The sequence below is a fragment of the Streptopelia decaocto genome (assembly GCF_964273445.1).
Source record: "Streptopelia decaocto genome assembly, chromosome: 5".
Lineage (NCBI taxonomy): Eukaryota > Metazoa > Chordata > Aves > Columbiformes > Columbidae > Streptopelia > Streptopelia decaocto.
This window is the reverse complement of record NC_138659.1, coordinates 68,547,547-68,564,452: the sequence shown is the minus strand read 5'-3', so window position 1 is coordinate 68,564,452 and position 16,906 is coordinate 68,547,547. Positions and strand designations below refer to the sequence as shown.

General features: G+C 41.6%; 1 protein-coding gene across 1 annotated transcript in view; it reads left to right on the top strand.

Annotated features, from left to right (window-relative positions):
* Positions 1–985: 985 nt before the first annotated feature.
* The window catches only part of CPXM2 (carboxypeptidase X, M14 family member 2), a 75,173-nt gene continuing 59,252 nt past the window's right edge, over positions 986–16,906 (top strand). The window contains exon 1 of the mRNA XM_082054521.1: positions 986–1,447. Within this exon, the coding sequence (XP_081910647.1) occupies positions 1,102–1,447 (346 nt within the window). The 5' untranslated portion in view covers positions 986–1,101. The remainder of the gene's footprint in view (positions 1,448–16,906) is intronic.

Sequence of the window (16,906 nt, the reverse complement as noted above, 5' to 3'; positions counted from 1 at the left end):
CACTCCAAAAAGAGCAAAAAGAGTGGGGAAAAGAGTCACTGATGAAAGGTGTCCCACCTGGTTTTCAGCTGGGCTGAGTCCAGGGAGCTCCCATACACCTGAGGAGAAACCTCTTATAAATTGGCAAAGGCTATGTGTGGAGTTATATTAGTTATATATCACTAATAGATAGTAATTGGCACTAATACATAGTGATATATAACTAATACATATTTTTATATAGCCTATATATAAAACTATACATATATAGTTTTATATATATATATATATATAACTAATACATATTTTTATATATTCTTTAAACTAAGTGATATATAAACTATATATACTATAGTGCATATATACTCTCTATATAGTATAGTGTATATATAGACACTATATATATTAACTAATACAAAGAAAGAAGGCTGAGATTGGTGCTGGAGAGGGATCCTACATTTTTACAAACTAAAAAGACCAAAAAAAATACCATGAGAGGGAATATAGCCCAACACATATGGAATGAGGATGATTTACCACAGCCCCACATCCCATGCAGCTTCGTGTATGCCCAGGGTCAAAGTCCAGGCAGGGCTCTGTGTGCCCCCCCCCATCTGCACAGCATCTCCTGGGGGAGGGAAACCCTTTCATACACAGGCTGGGTAGCAAGGGCTGGCTGCCAAATTTATGTATGTTTTTAAACAAATGCTCTCTTGGATAATCTGTGTGCGGGGAGCCTAAAAAACTGTTGGGGGGTTTAGTGGAAAGTGTCTTGTAACTTTTTTTGGGGGGAAGCAACAACAACAAAAAAGTGAAAGGAAAAGAAAAAGAAAAGCAGCGAGTTGACTGCTCTGCCGATCCCACCTGCCAAACGCCGGCGGAGCGGAGCGCTCGTCCGTCTGTCTGGCTGTCCGTCTGTCTGGCTGCCGAGCCCGCCGATCACATGCAGCCCCGTCCTGCCCCCTCCCTCCGCAGCCTCCGTCCCGCTGCGCAACTTCGGCAAAACTACCCCAAAGCGGCTGCTCTTTGCTGCTCCAGCCCTCTAGAAGGGGGGTTTCCCGGCTGCCAAGGCTCTCTGTTTTCCCCTCTTTCCAAATAAAGTTCTGGGATTTGCAGAGATTTATGCAAAAGCAAAGGATAATGATTGCCCCGAGCAAGAAAAACTCATGTTCTTCTCAGCTCTGCTTCGCTCTCTGCGCCTTTGGGCTGGTGCTGCTGGGGGATGTGTCCCAGGCTGTACCCATGGACGATCAGGATTATTACCTGCAGGAGATTAGCAACAGAGATCATTATTATTCCTTCCCGTATCCTGGTGAAGAGTTTTTTCCTTTCACGGAGCAACCTGGAGAGGAAGGACCCGTCCGTGCTGCAGAGACAGAGGAGCGCCCAGGGTTCAAACCCAGCAGGAAAGAGTTAAAACCGAAGAAAAACAACAAAAAAGGAAAAGCCATTCTTGAAACTCCACCAGGTAACTTTCCACCTCCTCCCCCAGAGCTTGGAGTCTGCTGAATCTCATGCTGACTGTGACTTTTAGCATTAATGAATATCCAGTTAATGGCAGTCTTGGTAACAATAACAATAAATGTGCTCGTGGTGAGGATGATGACAACACATTAATTTTTAATATCCCACAGAACAGATCTGCTGAACTTTTATAGATTTTTTTAACCCTTTCCTCATCAAGCAAAGAGATATCAGAGTGGTAATGCATTAATTATGCTTCACTCTAGCTAGTATACAGACTTTTCCTTCTTAATTACACTTGACAGCTGACTTGCTATTAAAGCTGCTGTTCTATAAGCAAGAAAGACAGATTCCCCAGTAAAAACTGGTTGCATATGGTGATGCTTTACATTATCTCTTGTCATTTTAACCTGAGAGGTTCCTGATTTAATTTTACTTATAAACCTGTGAATTTCTTTGAGATGTCACTTGACAGCCCTCCAGAGGAAGATATGTAAACAAAGATCTTCCTGTAAAAGACTAAGCCATAACAAGCTCAGTGTAATTATTGACCTGTAAAATAATGAAATTAAATAGCCACAAAAAAGCCTTATAAAAACAGAAAAGCCACCCTTAATTCCATTTTCTATTTTCTGCATTTGATTGGATGCAAATATGCAATGATCAAAGTTTGCAGAAACTTGATCAACTTTTACCATCCAGTCATTCCCACTATGAGCTAATTGCACCCCCCTTGAAAGAAGAGTAATTTCTTTCTCTGTTTCCTAAATGAATGGTGGGTACTTTTTGGTTTGGGACACTTAGAAGTGAGTTTGGCCCATATGCTGAACTTCAGCATTGTAAAATCTGGGGGCAAATCCCACATCCCTACAGCTGAACTCCCTACATCTGAACTTTAATGGCTGGAGCACATGGCTCAAAATTTGCAATTCAAAGCCATTATTACATGCAGAGAGCAAAACAGAGGATCAGGAGTTGTAGAGTGACATTAACTTTTCCCAGTTACATCTAACAGAGAATAAACAAAGTACTTTCAATTTAATGATAACACTAACAGAAAATAATTAGCAAAGATACGGGGTTTTATAATAATAAACAGTGATAAGAAAATAACGTTTCTGAAATCTGGGAAGCTGTGGGGCAGGCAGTTTGGATTGCTGGTGTAACTCAAGGCAGAAGTCAAGGATGACAGTAAATATGTTAATACCTCACCCAGGGGAGCAGAGACACGGGACATCTCCACCCTTGGCTCCCTCAGGCCAGCAGCAGCTTCCTGAGCAGGTACTGCCCTGGCTTATTGGGTTTATTATCTAACCATGGGCAACACATGGGTTTTAAAGCTACTTAATTAGGTACCAGGCTTTTTCTTCTTCAGCATGTTGGAGACAGCACAGATTTCCAGCCTGTAGTGGGATGTTCTGGGGTTCAGCTCTGTTTTCACCTTCCCTGGTGCCTTTTTCCCAATTTCCCAGGCACCGTGGCATCACATATACTTCACCAGACATGGAGCACTGTGACAGCGATGATGACAGTATCCAATATGTGAGGGCAATGTTCATTCATCTCTATAGACAGGTGGCTTTCTTGTTCCCCACCTGCACTGAGCACTTTACAGGGGCAAAGGAGGCAGAAACCACATGGGTAACAACCTCCTTCAGGGTGCAACACTTGTCCGTTCCAAACCTGCTTCAGTGTATGCACTGGAGACAGAGCGGTACAGAATTCTAACTATATTACACAGCATGCTGAGGTCTTACAAGGAGTCTGAATTTGGTCATCGCCTAAGAATGTTTGATTTTACACATGGAATGGCACTCATTTTTCTGTATAGGAAATTAGGGAATTAGAAAAGGAGAAAAAAAAGACCTCAAACCTTCCTCGGAAAACTTCCTATTGTGTGCCAACTAATTGACTTGTGCAAGTTTTGTCTTTCTAATTTGGTGCTTTTTGCTTTCCACTCAGTTCAAGGAGTCATTTCTGCATTCAGCCAGGTGAGGTCCTTCCTTGGCCTCCTCTTCCTCGGCATGGCCAAGCACAAGGTCAAGGGGATCACGGGAGAGGCTCGTGATGCACCACCCAAAGTAGCTCGAATAGCTCAGTCCCTCCTTCCAGAGCAACCTTGTGCTCTTTTGCCACAGCTCAGCTACGGAGCTTTTACCAGCCGCATGCAATAAGAGGTTTTAAAGCCTATGAGCTTTTTAAAAAAATAGCCAGAGGTACAATAAACAACTGATCCCCTCCACCAAACTTTCTCTCCTTGCTCGGTGCACGGAGGCTTGGCACCAACTCAACAAACTAGCTGTTACACTTTAATATGGGAAAATTCAGTGTATTTCCTTGGGAGCAGCTGAACTATTTTAACTGAAATAGCCATAATAAGCCCTAAGGCAAACACCCAGCAAAGAAAATGGTTACCATTTGTTAAAGATTTAAGGAAAACCAGGAGGTTTTTAGCAGGAAGTGTCAGGCAATTTTAACTGCAGACAGCGCTAAAAGTTCTGGCTATAATATTTGGAATTTCTCTTTTCTTCTCTCCCAAAGGCAGGCAAGGGGCAGGTCCTGCCGGTGCAGTGACACTGATGCTTGGTACCATGTCACCGGGGGTTGCTTTGAAATGAATATCTGGAAATCTGAGCCCTTGCAAAGGTGCCAGAGATGCCTAAATAATAATACATGCCTACAATTTCTCACATTTGGCCTGTTAAGGGGACAGCTAGAAATAATAATAGCAGTTGCCAAACAGATATCCATGAATAGGAGCTATAAACCTGGCTGTGTAAATACATATGTTGTCTATATATATATATATTTATATGTTTGTACATATATCTGGAACTGGAATTAATTTTTTGGGCATGCAGTAAACACAAAAATTTGCTTTTTGTGAGGCTTGCTGGCAGCGGGGGCATGCGGGATTAATTAGTTGTAACAAACAATAGTCTGGCTGGGAGCTGGGATGAAGAAAGCGGAGGAACGGGAACGTGTGATCTGCCCTTTGGCTGAGCAGCTGGTGCTGATCAGCCCCAGCTTTGAATCAAAGTCGAAATCAAACGTAGCAGTTCTGAAGGACACGGCACGTAACAGATGCCACGAACTCAATTTATTTAAGCTAATTACTGAAGGTGGTGAGAATATAGATATTTTCAATCTGTAAGATATTGATGTAGAAAGAAATCCTCTTGATGCCAGAGAGGTTGCAATGTGTTTTGGGTTTTTTAAGTATTATTAGAATCAATATTTGCAAATACTCGATTCAGGTAACAGTTAAAAATATCAGTCTGCCTCCTTGCCCTGTAAATGACTCAGAAATGAAGTGGTACCAGGTCATCCCTGGGAGGTAAACAGTTGGATTGACAGGTTTCTGTATATACATATTTCCATTTCTAATTCCATCCGTGTTTGCTTAGGCTTCTATCCAACGCTCATTCAAATCACTGGAAAGAGTCTTGTTAACCTCAATGTTTTTCTTTTATGAGGCCCTTAATAGAGTTTAATATACGCCGTCCCAGCTGCCATCTGTGGGGCAGATCCCTGCAGATGCTTTGGGGTCTGTCTGCAAACATTCACCGTGCGGAGGTTTAGGGGGCTGCGGTCCTCATGACATTGCTCAGTGCTTCACGTTGCTCTGGGTCACCACCCGACAGTTCCCACTGTCAACCCGATGGCGCCCAAATCAACCACAATTACATCTGTAATTACTCTTCTATACTTCTGTCACTTTCTGGTGTAGCTGCCGCCTAACTCTAGAAATGCAATGCTACAGACTCTCTGTTCCGTATCTCCTTTCATGGTTAACGTGATACCACGCTTGCCAAAATACTGCCTACATAGCTCTCTTTAGTCCAAGACTATCTGTCAGTCTCACGGAGAATGCAGGAAGTTGGGACCTACCAAACATTCCTAAGATACAAGTTTGATTTTTAAAACTTATATTGCTACAGTGTTTGTGTTTTGGCCATGACTCAAGTCTGATTGCCTTTAGAAAATAAGAGAGTGATGTTTATTTATATGGCAGTGCTCAGAATGGGTTTACTGCACATTTATTTTGTATTTCATAGGTCTTCCAGTGTTTGATCTCCGCACAATCCAGCATATGTGTGTGTGTAGTTACCATGATTTCCTTTGTCTTGTCTAATCTATTGCTTTCCTCAGGCTTGATGAAACTCTTCAGATGCATCACTGTTTACTTGCTCCAGATTTGTTTATTTTTGTGTAATTTTGCCACCGGTTCAACAATGTAATTCTTAAGGGTTTGGGTGTGTTTATTTATTTATTTTTTAAAGTTATGTAGTGCATTAGGAGTCTCTTGGATGGGTCGTGATCCCACTGGACCCCACGTCTGAGGAGGAGTCAGTAAGGAAAAGCAAAAATAGGATGAAATGGCCAATGAAAGCAGCTATGAAACCTGTCTTGCAGAAATATTTTAAATGTATAAAAGTAGACTCATAGTGCATTAATTAAGATGTTTATCAAGATATGAGATAATGAAGGGTTGGAGAGAGATCAGTAAGTGAAAGAGGAGGAAAAGCTGAATCAGAGAGATGTTATTCAGGAAAAACTACAAAGATTTTGGTACAAAATGGTGATGAAGACCTGAAGAGGGTGTGAAGTTAAAAACATGACAAGTTCATGGTGTTATTGGCATTTGAATGGTGAATTTGTTGACTAGGAAGAAGACATGAGCGTGATATGTAAGGTATTGAACTAATAGCTGAAAGCACTGAAGAAGTCACAGGGATACAGCAGATTTCCAGCTAGAACAGATGTAAACACAGAAGAAAAAGGTGGCCAAAATTGTGGTTTTAGATGGGATTAGCTAAAGCAAAGGTAGAAAGAGGGGAGACTGCAAACAAGCAGACTAAAGGCGCACCAGAGAGCCAGGAGGAAGTCTAGCAGCAAAGAGAGTCATTAAATTCAAAGTTTTCCAAAGACATTTGAAGTCCAGCATGTTGAACTTTGCTGGCATGATGAAGATGGGGTGACGCCTCAGAGCTCTGGCTGGGAAGAAGAAGTCATTAGAAATCTTGGCAAGGTGCCTCAGAGTGGAAGGCAAGGGCTGAAAACCAGACGGGACGGGTGGCTGGCGTGATCATAGGTCTGCGGGGAGCAGAGCCAGCGGTGGCTTTCAGCAGCGTGTCGAGGAGCTTGGAGGAAAGGTGTGGAGGGAAATGGGGCAGGAGCTGGGAATACAAAAGAGATTCAGGGGCAAAAGGAGGCTTTTGGGTGAGCGAACTGAATCAGAGGGTAGAATGAAGGCTGGGGATGACTGTGTGCATGGACTGGGTTTTAAGTGAAGGCTATTGAATCATAGAATATCGTGAGCTGGAAGGGACCCACAAAGGTCATCGAGTCCAACTCCTGCCCCTGCATTGACAACCCCACAGTTCACACCGTGTGTCTGAGGACGTTGTCCAGTCTCTTCTTGAACACTGTCAGGTTGGGGCCGTGACACCTCCCTGGGGAGCCTGTTCAGTGTCCAGCACCTCTGGGTGAAGAACCTTTTCCTCACGTCCAACCTAAACCTCCCCTGGCACATCTTCCTGCCATTCCTTGGGGTTCTGTCATTGGTTGCCAGTGATAAACAGCTCATATAGGAACTAAGAAGAAATAAGCACAGAATTATCCACGTGCTCAGTTAATTACCAGTGCTGCTGTTTTCTATCCTGTTTTAAACCTTGTAGCTGGCTTGCACTTCTGAGAAGCCCAGAGAAAGTGGAGTGCTCCTGTGTCCTAGAATGTAAACTGTCATCTCAAAGCTTTTGCCAAAACTTCATATGCTACCAACTTTTATGAACTAACTCATTTGCCCTAGGTGCACATTCCATAAATTTTAATATGGCCTGTATCACGTCCTGATTGCCAGATGTGACAAGCGAAGATGAAAACATGTGGCTTTTAATGAGCCTTCTTTCATCTACCAGCTTCTATTTTCTCTTCAGCACTTCTACAAATATGTAGGATTATGAAAAGTAACATAGCCTTTGCATTTGAGAGCCTGTCCTTTAAAGAATGTCACAACAAAAGAGGATGAAGGATGACTAAGAATGAATAATGAAAAATGCCCTCGAAATTGGCCAAACCTTTTTGATTTGCATCTTTCCTTACCCATGGCTTCAATGGCTAATGAAACAAGAGAAAAAATCAGAATAAACATGTTTTATTATGCTAGAGGAACCCGCTTTCTACGATAATTCTCCTAGCAGTTTTTTTCTGAATTCAGACTAATTTTTAAGGTGAGAAAAATACCTCTCTATAAAAGGGATGGTTTCACTGAACAGATTCTAGTAGTATGAACCTGAATCTAGACTTGTACCTGAAATATCAGCATATTACAAATCCCTCATTATTCAAATTCATTCCTGGTTTTTGATGGTATTTTCTGTTCAGTGAGCTGGCTAGACAGGTCAATCTGATGGTTCACAATCAAATTTCACTTATTTCTTTTGGTTTTGGAATGAAGATTTCCGTCAGCTATGTGAACTTAGAACCTGTCAAAAAGATGAAGTAATGGAAGTTAGGGTGCAGAAGCAATGATTTCTTGAATTTTCAGTGTCTGAGCCTTTTCTTCCTGGAATTTTTGAGCCTTGCCCAATACATTTTCTATGTAAAAACAGAATACCAAAAGTTCTATTGTCTGGGTAGAGAGCTGAAATTTGCTTGTCTTATATACTGGTTTCATGTGCTTGTGTTATTATTATGCAAAAGATGCACCAGATTTGGTCTTCTTGTCAGGCCTCTGGTGAGGTTATGTCTTGTGATACTTGTTTTATAAGCAAGGCTTTCTGAAATGAACATATTTATATGTGCCCTTAACACTAGGGTTTTGGGTACTCAAGGCAAACAGGAACAAGCAAAGCTCTTATGTGGCCAAAAATATTTACCTTTTAAAATGCAGTGATTACACATGGAAAACACTTTGTAGCCTTTACTCAGCTCAAACAAACATTCACCGAAAGAAAACAGAGGTGAGAGAAATAATCACTCATGTTTGAAACAGACAATCACCTTTACTCTTCCTGTCCCTGGGAGCTGCCTTAATAGACAGTTTGGTTCTATTTAATTCAATAGGTCATGAATCAAAGGCAACATTTGAATTTGCTTCATGGTTGCTTTTTTTTTCCATGGCCATTATAGCTGTGCAGTTATATCTCCAATGTAGAATTTACTTCTCAGTAACCAGCTTGAACATACTATCCATGCGCAGGCAAGAATAAAGTGCATGGAAAATGGAATAAAGGACATTTTGACCAGCCCCAAGATGGGTATCTAACACTGCTGATGTCTGATTTTTTATGCAAGAACATTTATAATTTCCTTGTAACACAGCAAAAGCAACATTTACGATCCCATTCCCCTGTGGTTTTATCATCCCCGCGTAGGGAAAAACAGGGTACTCTTGATTTCTGCTGTGTGCTAGAAGGGATGAAGCATCATCAGAGAGGAGCAAGGCATTTTATTCTTCGTGCATTCACCAGGCAGTGCTAAATTAACTTGACAGGTGTAAAAGGAAAACTGTTTCTCTCTTCTACCCATAGCTAAAAATGGGAACAAAAAAAAGGTGAGAAAAACAAGAAGGGGAATGACTAGATGCCAGATGGTGGCTCTGAGAGTCAGGGTGCCTATGGAGACATCAGGGGAAGTATATGGGGATCATTTAAAGCATCTTTGGAGTACTTGGGTTTAGCTGTTAATCCCTCTAGCCCTGTTTGAATTAAATTTAACAGGATATTCTGGAGAATCTGCTGATAGATATCTAAGTCGTCTTTTGGAAATAAAATAATTTCTTTCTGGTGGGTAACATACTGCAATTGGCAAGCAAGGATTTGTATCACATTACTGGGAGTTTGGACTCGATGATCCTCATGGTTCTCATCCAACTCGAGATATTCTATGATTTTAGGTTAAATGGAGATCAGGAAAGATAAAGGTTTCATTCCTTATTTCCACAGTGATCAACACAATTTTTCTAAATAGCAAGAGGCTTTGAAGTGACTTTCTGGTTTTGGAGGGGTGTTTAAAGGAGCTGTCTTATAAATGGGAATCAAGCTCAATACACTGTGAAGTATATTTCAAAATAATGTCTTGTAAAAAATTATGTGAGGTACTACTACTAGGCCAGAGCTGGAGAAACACATTTTATTCTTGGATTAGGCAAAGTGAATGATTCCTATTCTGACACACAAGAGAGCCCCAAACCTGCGGTGCATGGACTGTGTGGGGCGGCGTTGCAGCGTGTCTGCTGGGATTTGCTATTGCAGAAAATCACACAAAAAGAGGCAAGTTTCAGTGGATCGTGCCGACCTCCAGTAACTGTTGCTCGTGCATCTGATTTAGTAGTGAAAGCGTGCAGATACAGCATTAATCTTCTGTTTACTTGTCGTTATTTACAGTATGGGAAACCTCTAAATGTACAGGTCTGTAAATAATAGCAAATACTACCATTCTACTGCTTTCATACAAGCATTAGCAGGATGCTGTGTTTCTAAATTTGCTGCTGCATCCAACAGTCCAAGCGAGGAATGCAATCAAAGCTGTATATAGAAGTTAAACTTATTTCAGGTATTGGCAGCTTATGCTTCTTTTTACTTCTTTCTGCTACACAGTGTGCTCACTGGTTTCCAGTTACTAATAATGAAAATATTACTTTCAGAGTGAATAGTGTACCTGATTAATTTAGCTCTTAAAGATCTATTTGGTATTTATCTTTTTCTTATATTTTTTTCATTAGCATGAGTTGCCTGACAGACTTCTTGTATGACCGTACATCAGCCTTAGGCTGCTTGTGAATTATGTGAGGTATGTACCTGGCAATAGTGTTGTTCTGCTATAATCAGCAGAATTCCCAAGGACCAGCTTCAGCTAACATCACAACTTCAGTCTTTATCAAGTCAATATTAAAAGGTTATGTGCATTTTTATATTTATAAACACCTAAAAAATACAGTTTTGAAAGATGTGTGGTCTTTATTTTCAAGACAACGGATTAAAATCTGAGAAGCTCCTGTCCTTAGAAATATGGCCACAGGTAATGATCGTTTTGGTAATGGTAATTGAAACTGTAAATGATATTTCTCTACTTCATCCATTGGGAGTTAATACAAATATAAAAATAATCACCAGGGCAGGACTTCTCCTCTAGCCCTTAGTTGGATAATCATGCTCATCTTAGTTTTCCAGCCCTGATTCAACAACTTCTGGGCTTCATGAAAAGAGGAGTATCTCCTGCAGCATGGGCTGGGAACATGTGTGTGCCTCAGCTTCATGTTCAGCATCTTTCCCTGCAAAATATGTGTTCATTTCAACAATGAGAGTCTTTTAGCCATCTGGGCAATCTTTTGAAGTCCGATAAAGGGAGATATCCTGTTCCAATGCCATGTCTGGTGGCCATGTTTCTCCCAGAGCCTGGAATACTGGACATGTTTGCAGTGGACTGATCTGTTCAGGAAATGTGGACAGAAAAATGCTCAGTTTTGAATCCTAGTACATGGCAGACAGGTCTTGACCATCCAGAAGGAGATACTACTGGATATGCCCCAAAGCTGGACACTAGGTACAGCCTCAGCTGTTCTGTGATGGGTCTCAGTTGGGCTTAAGCACAAAAGCCCTTGTTCTTTTGGACCTCAATAGCTCATCTAGACAACATCTAACAGAGCTTCCTAAATCTAAATTTTTGCTTAGATTATAGGGCTTGAGCACTTCCTGTAGACGGTTTCTTCCTCACACTCCCACGTACCACAAATTTATTACTTTTCTTGGCATTTCCCTTCTCTTTGACTCCACAGGGTTTATCCTCCTGGCTGGGACCTAAAAGGGAGCCTGAGGGAGAAGCCCAAATGTTGGGCTTGGCTTTCAGAGTTTTCTTTGGTCTGTGGAGTGGCTCAGGAGGTCTGTGGTCTCCATTGTCCCCAGATTTGCCTTTTGCCTGTTTCCTCATATGAACTTTAGAAAGCAAAACAGTCTCCCCTTTCAAGGCGAGTTATGTTTGACAAGAGAGTATGGAGTGAGGCCAAGCATCTCCTCCTTCTAATGCATCCAAGGTTCACTGTAAACTACCTGAGTGTATTAATCATTGGAGACGATGTTGTTTGTAATGGGAGCAACTGAAAACTCTCTTTGTCATTCTTTGCCAGAAATTAGAGTATTTTTATGTTCTCCTCTTCAGGGATACAGTGTTTTATGGTGACAGGTTTATGGCTTCTCTCTACTGTCAGGGTCCTCCTAAAACATCCGTCAAATCAAGGGAAAAATTCAAAGTATCTTAGAAGACCTGATCTCAAATCTGGAGGTAAGCACTTCCTATCAACACCGTTATGACCACCCCTTATGCCAGGTTTGGGTTTAACACTCTCTTTTTTTCCCCCAAGATAATTTTCAAAAATATAATGAGTTTGCCCCATACGCATGAGAACACAGGACAAGATTTTAACCTTCTGAAAGATTTTTCATTGGCTTAGAGCAGAAACTTCTATTTCGGCAGAAATAAATCACAGAATCATAGAATGGTTTGCATTGGAAAGGACCTTCAAAGCTCATCCAGTGCCCCCCCTGCCATAAGCAGGGACATCTTCAGCAGCTCAGGTTGCTCAGAGCCTCGTCCAGCCTGGCCTGGGATGTCTCCAGGGATGGTTCATCCACCACCTCTCTGGCCAACCTGGGCCAGGCTCTCACCACCCTCAGGGGCAACAATTTCTTCCTCATTTCCAGCCTGAATCTCCCCTCCTTCTGTTTAAAACCATCACCACTTGTTGTGTGATAACTCCTCTAAACAGTCTGTGGATCTTCAGGATTTCAGAATTGAGCAAGGAGACAAGCAAACATGCAATTTTAAGCTCACTATTAACTCACGTTTTGTATCGTTTGAAGTTTCTGAGATACAGCTTTGAATCAGTGAACCTTCTATGTGCTAAATGTTTAGCTTGTGATTATGAGCCTTTGCTGGACCGGGGCTGAATTGTTAAACAAAACAGAAAAGATGTTTAGACAGAATGAATTTTGGGAATCTTTTGCAGGCTGCAGAAAGCTGCAAGATCATTAGGGAGCTGGAATAAGGAGGAAGGACCTCTGAAGACTCAGTCATTTGAGTTGGAGAGGTGCCCACCCTTGGAACTATTTATCTGAACCTTGCTTGAACTGTTTCAGCTCCTTCACATGGAGCTGGAGCTTCTTAAGAGCTTCCCTACTGAACCTCCAGTTCTTCTCTCCGATCTGCTCAGAAGTAGTGAGAGCCATGTCTTTCTCATGGTATTTTTAGCTTTTCGCTTTCTGTGGGCAGGAAGCTCAGAGGCTTGTGAAAGTGCTGAGTGCACAGAATTTAAAAGATATTAACTGAGCTTTTAAAACCACAGAATCCTGGTGCTTGCTTGGGCTTGGGGTATTTTTTTAATTTTTTTTTTTTTGGTTGTTGTTCCCTAAATGTCCTTTTCCATGACTAGCTTGAGGGCAGGTAGAGATAGGGAAGTAAAATGGATGGACTATGATATGTGTCATTGCCTTTCTGGCAATGAACATCTGAAAGCTAAAAAGTCATCTGGAAGCTGAAATCCTTTGGGAAGTGGAGCAAAAGCTCCTGGGAAGGCCAGCTGAGAAATCTGAGAAAAGGAGAGTCTGACTGCAGAGTGTGCGTGTGTTTTAACTCCTTAAAAATCATGCGTTTTTCAAAAATTAGGGAATAATAAGTTGTCTGTGCAAGCTGGGCTCTGTGCTTAGATACCTTCATCGATGGTGCATTTTCCAGTGGGATTCCTGTGCTCCCCTGGGGTTTGTGTCTCCAGAGTGAGCCCAAACACCAGCCATAGACCTGGTCGCAGGGGCAGCATCCATCCTGCACCCCAGCAATTCCTCTCCTCTAACTCTGCTCTTTAGGATTTTTTATTTTTATTCTTTTTTAAGGAGGGTAGTCACATTTCAACCCAGGCCTGGATTTGATTCTCTCAAATCTTAGAGACTGAATTCTTTCTTGAAGTTTTACTTCCTTTTGCTTTGAACTCTTAAATACTTTGCTTTCAGGGTGCTTCTCAAGGGTGCAACAGTTTGGACGTAGGGGGCTTTAAAGGCAAGAAGAAAGCTCTGTTATATGAGTTCCTAAATCTTTTGCTTTTCAGGACTTCTGGGAATATCCAAAGGACCTCCGGTTATTTTCTGTGTGCACTTGGCCAATTCTTCATCCCTTCACTAAAACAGTTTTCCACTGTTTGGGACTTTAAATGTATCAGCCACTTCAGACTTCAGTAATGCCTTAGAGCTGAGCTTCAATCAGCCATGCAATTAAAAGAAAGTCCATCAGAAAGAGATTAAGTGAAAAGCAAAAAGACAAGTAAACTTATTTTTTTTTCTTTTACTAAGCTTTAGAAAGTACAATCTGATTTATTTTTCAGGGTTGGGAGGGAGCACAAAGTTTGAGTTCAGGTTAATTGTAACCACAAAACTTTCTTCCGAAATCATTGTCTGAGCAGTAGCTCCAGGCACTACAGTGACTTCTTTTCTTTATGAGAAGTGTTTGTTTTCATTCGTTCCTCCTATTATGCCGTATGAAATAATAACAACAGATGTGATTCTAGGAAAAAAGTATATATGTCTAAACTCACTGCTAGAGCAGACGCACCAGGTCTCCATAAAACCGAGACTTACACTTTATAAAAGGTTTTAAACCCGAGTTGGATTGATTTTAGGTATTTCCTGTCACAGGGTTCTCTATATAGGTCAAGTATTTAGCCCAGATGTGCAACCTGGAGGAGGGTTAGACAGCAACTGAGACCAGCCTGTGCGGGACGACGACTCAGAAATAAACTCTGAGGCTTGAACCGTCCTTACCAACCCCTCAGCGATGCTTCCTCACAGTTACTTCTGCGAGAGGAGGAGGAGGGATATTAATTGCAAGAGGTATAAGCACAGTTGGGTGCTGGGGGATGATGGTTGGCTTGGCAATCTCTGCTGAAGTGGTCAGCCCACCTTTGAGGGTATTCTTGCTCATGCAAGGAGGTTCGTTTGCAACCATATGTTTGTGTACATGCAGAGAAGGCAATTGTTAATGTCACTTCTGATTAGCAGCATAATCTTTGGGAAGGTTTAAAATTGGCAAGGATTAGTTTTTTTCACAGACCAGGGGAGGAATGACTCTGGGAAGGATGATCCTGTGCTGTTCACCCAGGTCTCACTGCTACATCTATTCCGCATGCTGTTGGTAAATGCCTATTTTTAGTTTTAATCATTAAAAAATGAAAGATGACATTTCCACTCCCAGCTAAGATGACTAATGTCGGTCCGCTGCCTAAAGGCATCGCTTATACTACTTCATCATGCTGGCTCTGAACTTTGCTGGCTCCCACCAAGAGCTAAGTCAGAAAGCTAAACTGGTAGAAAACAGCTTATGATGAAACCCAAAACTGCACAGCAAGGTGACTCTGTCTTCATCCCTGATTTACCTGTGTTAGGCTTTGGACCGCTTCATCGAAAGAAACTAGTGCATCTGTTTCAGTACCATATTCAGCATGTTTTCCACTTTACAGAAAATAAATACAGTTTACTTTATGCTAGCTTTTATCTTGATTAAAAGTTGAATAATATTAAGTATTGCTGACCAGGAAGTGGCTGATTTCAGTCTTTCTCAAGTGTAAATTTAGTTCTCAGGACTGGAGGGAACTATAGTAGCGATGATAAAATTTAATGGCTTATCAGTGCTAATGAGACCTCCTTTACAACCTCGCAGGTCGTTCCTGCTCTATGTGTGTGGGCTTCATGTGTGTCCTAGAGAGAAGGTGGGAACTGGGTGATGTTGGAGTGGTGCCACCTATTTCTGTACAACTGCACAGTATCTGTGCAATACCTACCTATAGATATAATTACTTCTGTAAGACATTGGTACTACAGCTTTTGAGCAGGCAGGGGGAAGAAAAAAATGTGACCACAAGCCAATTTTATACAACTGTTTTTATGCAGTTGTACTATCTTTGGTAAAATATGCTCAACTGGAATCATTAAACCGGTTAAACTTTAGCACTTTTGGGGTGTTTCATTTATTAGGCCAGGGTGGTATCTTAAGATAGTACCTATTTTTTGTGTTTGTTAATGGTATTCCGAGTTTCAGTGTTTATTTTTAACGGCTAGACCTAATGTTCTTCTTGTAGAATCTTTGATCTTGCAGGATACCTCAGTGATTTCATATTTCAAAGTATTTCTGGCACGAAGACATTGGACAGATGCGTTTTTAATGGTAATTTTAGTCCCATACCCAGCCATTGTGTGAGCGGTCTGTCTCAGTTTTTTTCTCCATTGTTTGGCTAAGCTTATTTGTTTGGCTCTGAAAAAAAAAAAAGGAAGAAAAAAGGATGGTTCTAATTTTTGATGGCTGTGCTCAGTTTTTGTGGCTTTAGCTGGAATTACAGAAAGTCTTCATCCTGTGCTTCAGAAAAACATCACAGGAGACATTTTAAAATTAATAGCACAGAAGTCAGCCTTAGTCAAAACTCATAATAAAAAGTTGAGAATTGATAAGGTATTTTTCAGGCTGTATTTTTTTGCCATTAAAGGGAATAATATGTCTTTTTCTGAGTGACTAAATACCCATATTCTTTTGTAGAGGAAGTGGAGGACTTGTCGGGTTTGCATAAAAGTGAGAGGGTATCACGAGCATCTAGAAAACCTTTTCCTGGGGCTATGCCTAGACTGATACTTATTGCCTCCATATGCTGGTGGTCCATGCTGAATGCAGCTTGTCCTCCCTCTGAGCAACCTGGTCTGGATGAAGAGGTCCCTGCTCATAGCAGGGGTTGGACTGGATGAGCCTGAAGGTCCCTTCCAACCTAAATTGTCCTGTTTGTCTGATTGTTTCTTCTGTTAATGGCCTGGACACCATGACCTCTTTTCTCTGCCTTTCTCTTCTCCTAAAAAGATGTGGGGAGAGGGAGATGAAGACAAGAGCTACGGACCATGCTTCCACCCACCTGGAGGAGGCCGCTGCCTGCAGGCACCTATGGGTATGGTTGCTTCTTCCCTCAAGAAGAAGGACAACAGGTAGCAAGAACCAGAGCCACGAGAAACAATGGCAAATGCTTCTTGTGCCCAAGCCTAATGATTTTGTACCTGTGGGATCAGGCCCTTGTATTGCCCACATCATAAATCATGTCATCTGCCAGGTGGGCTGTACGATGGCAGCAGTAGGCAGCTCAGGGAATGTCATACAGTATCTGGAATGTAGATGAGCCTCCTGAGTCTGAAATCTTGGCCAGAAATCTCTCAGAGAACAAGATTTCTGGAAACTCCTTCTTCCAGCTATGCCACGAATAACAGAAGCTCTTCCGGCTAAATGTGCTGTTTTGTTGCATCTAGAACCAGCCACAACCTGGGTTTGTGAGGAAGCAAAAATGTGAAAAGTAATTAAAGAAAAAAACAAAGTGTACTTTCTGAACCTCAGAATGTTTAGTTTCATGTCAGACCTGACCTAAAGGATCAAGATAATTCTTACTTTA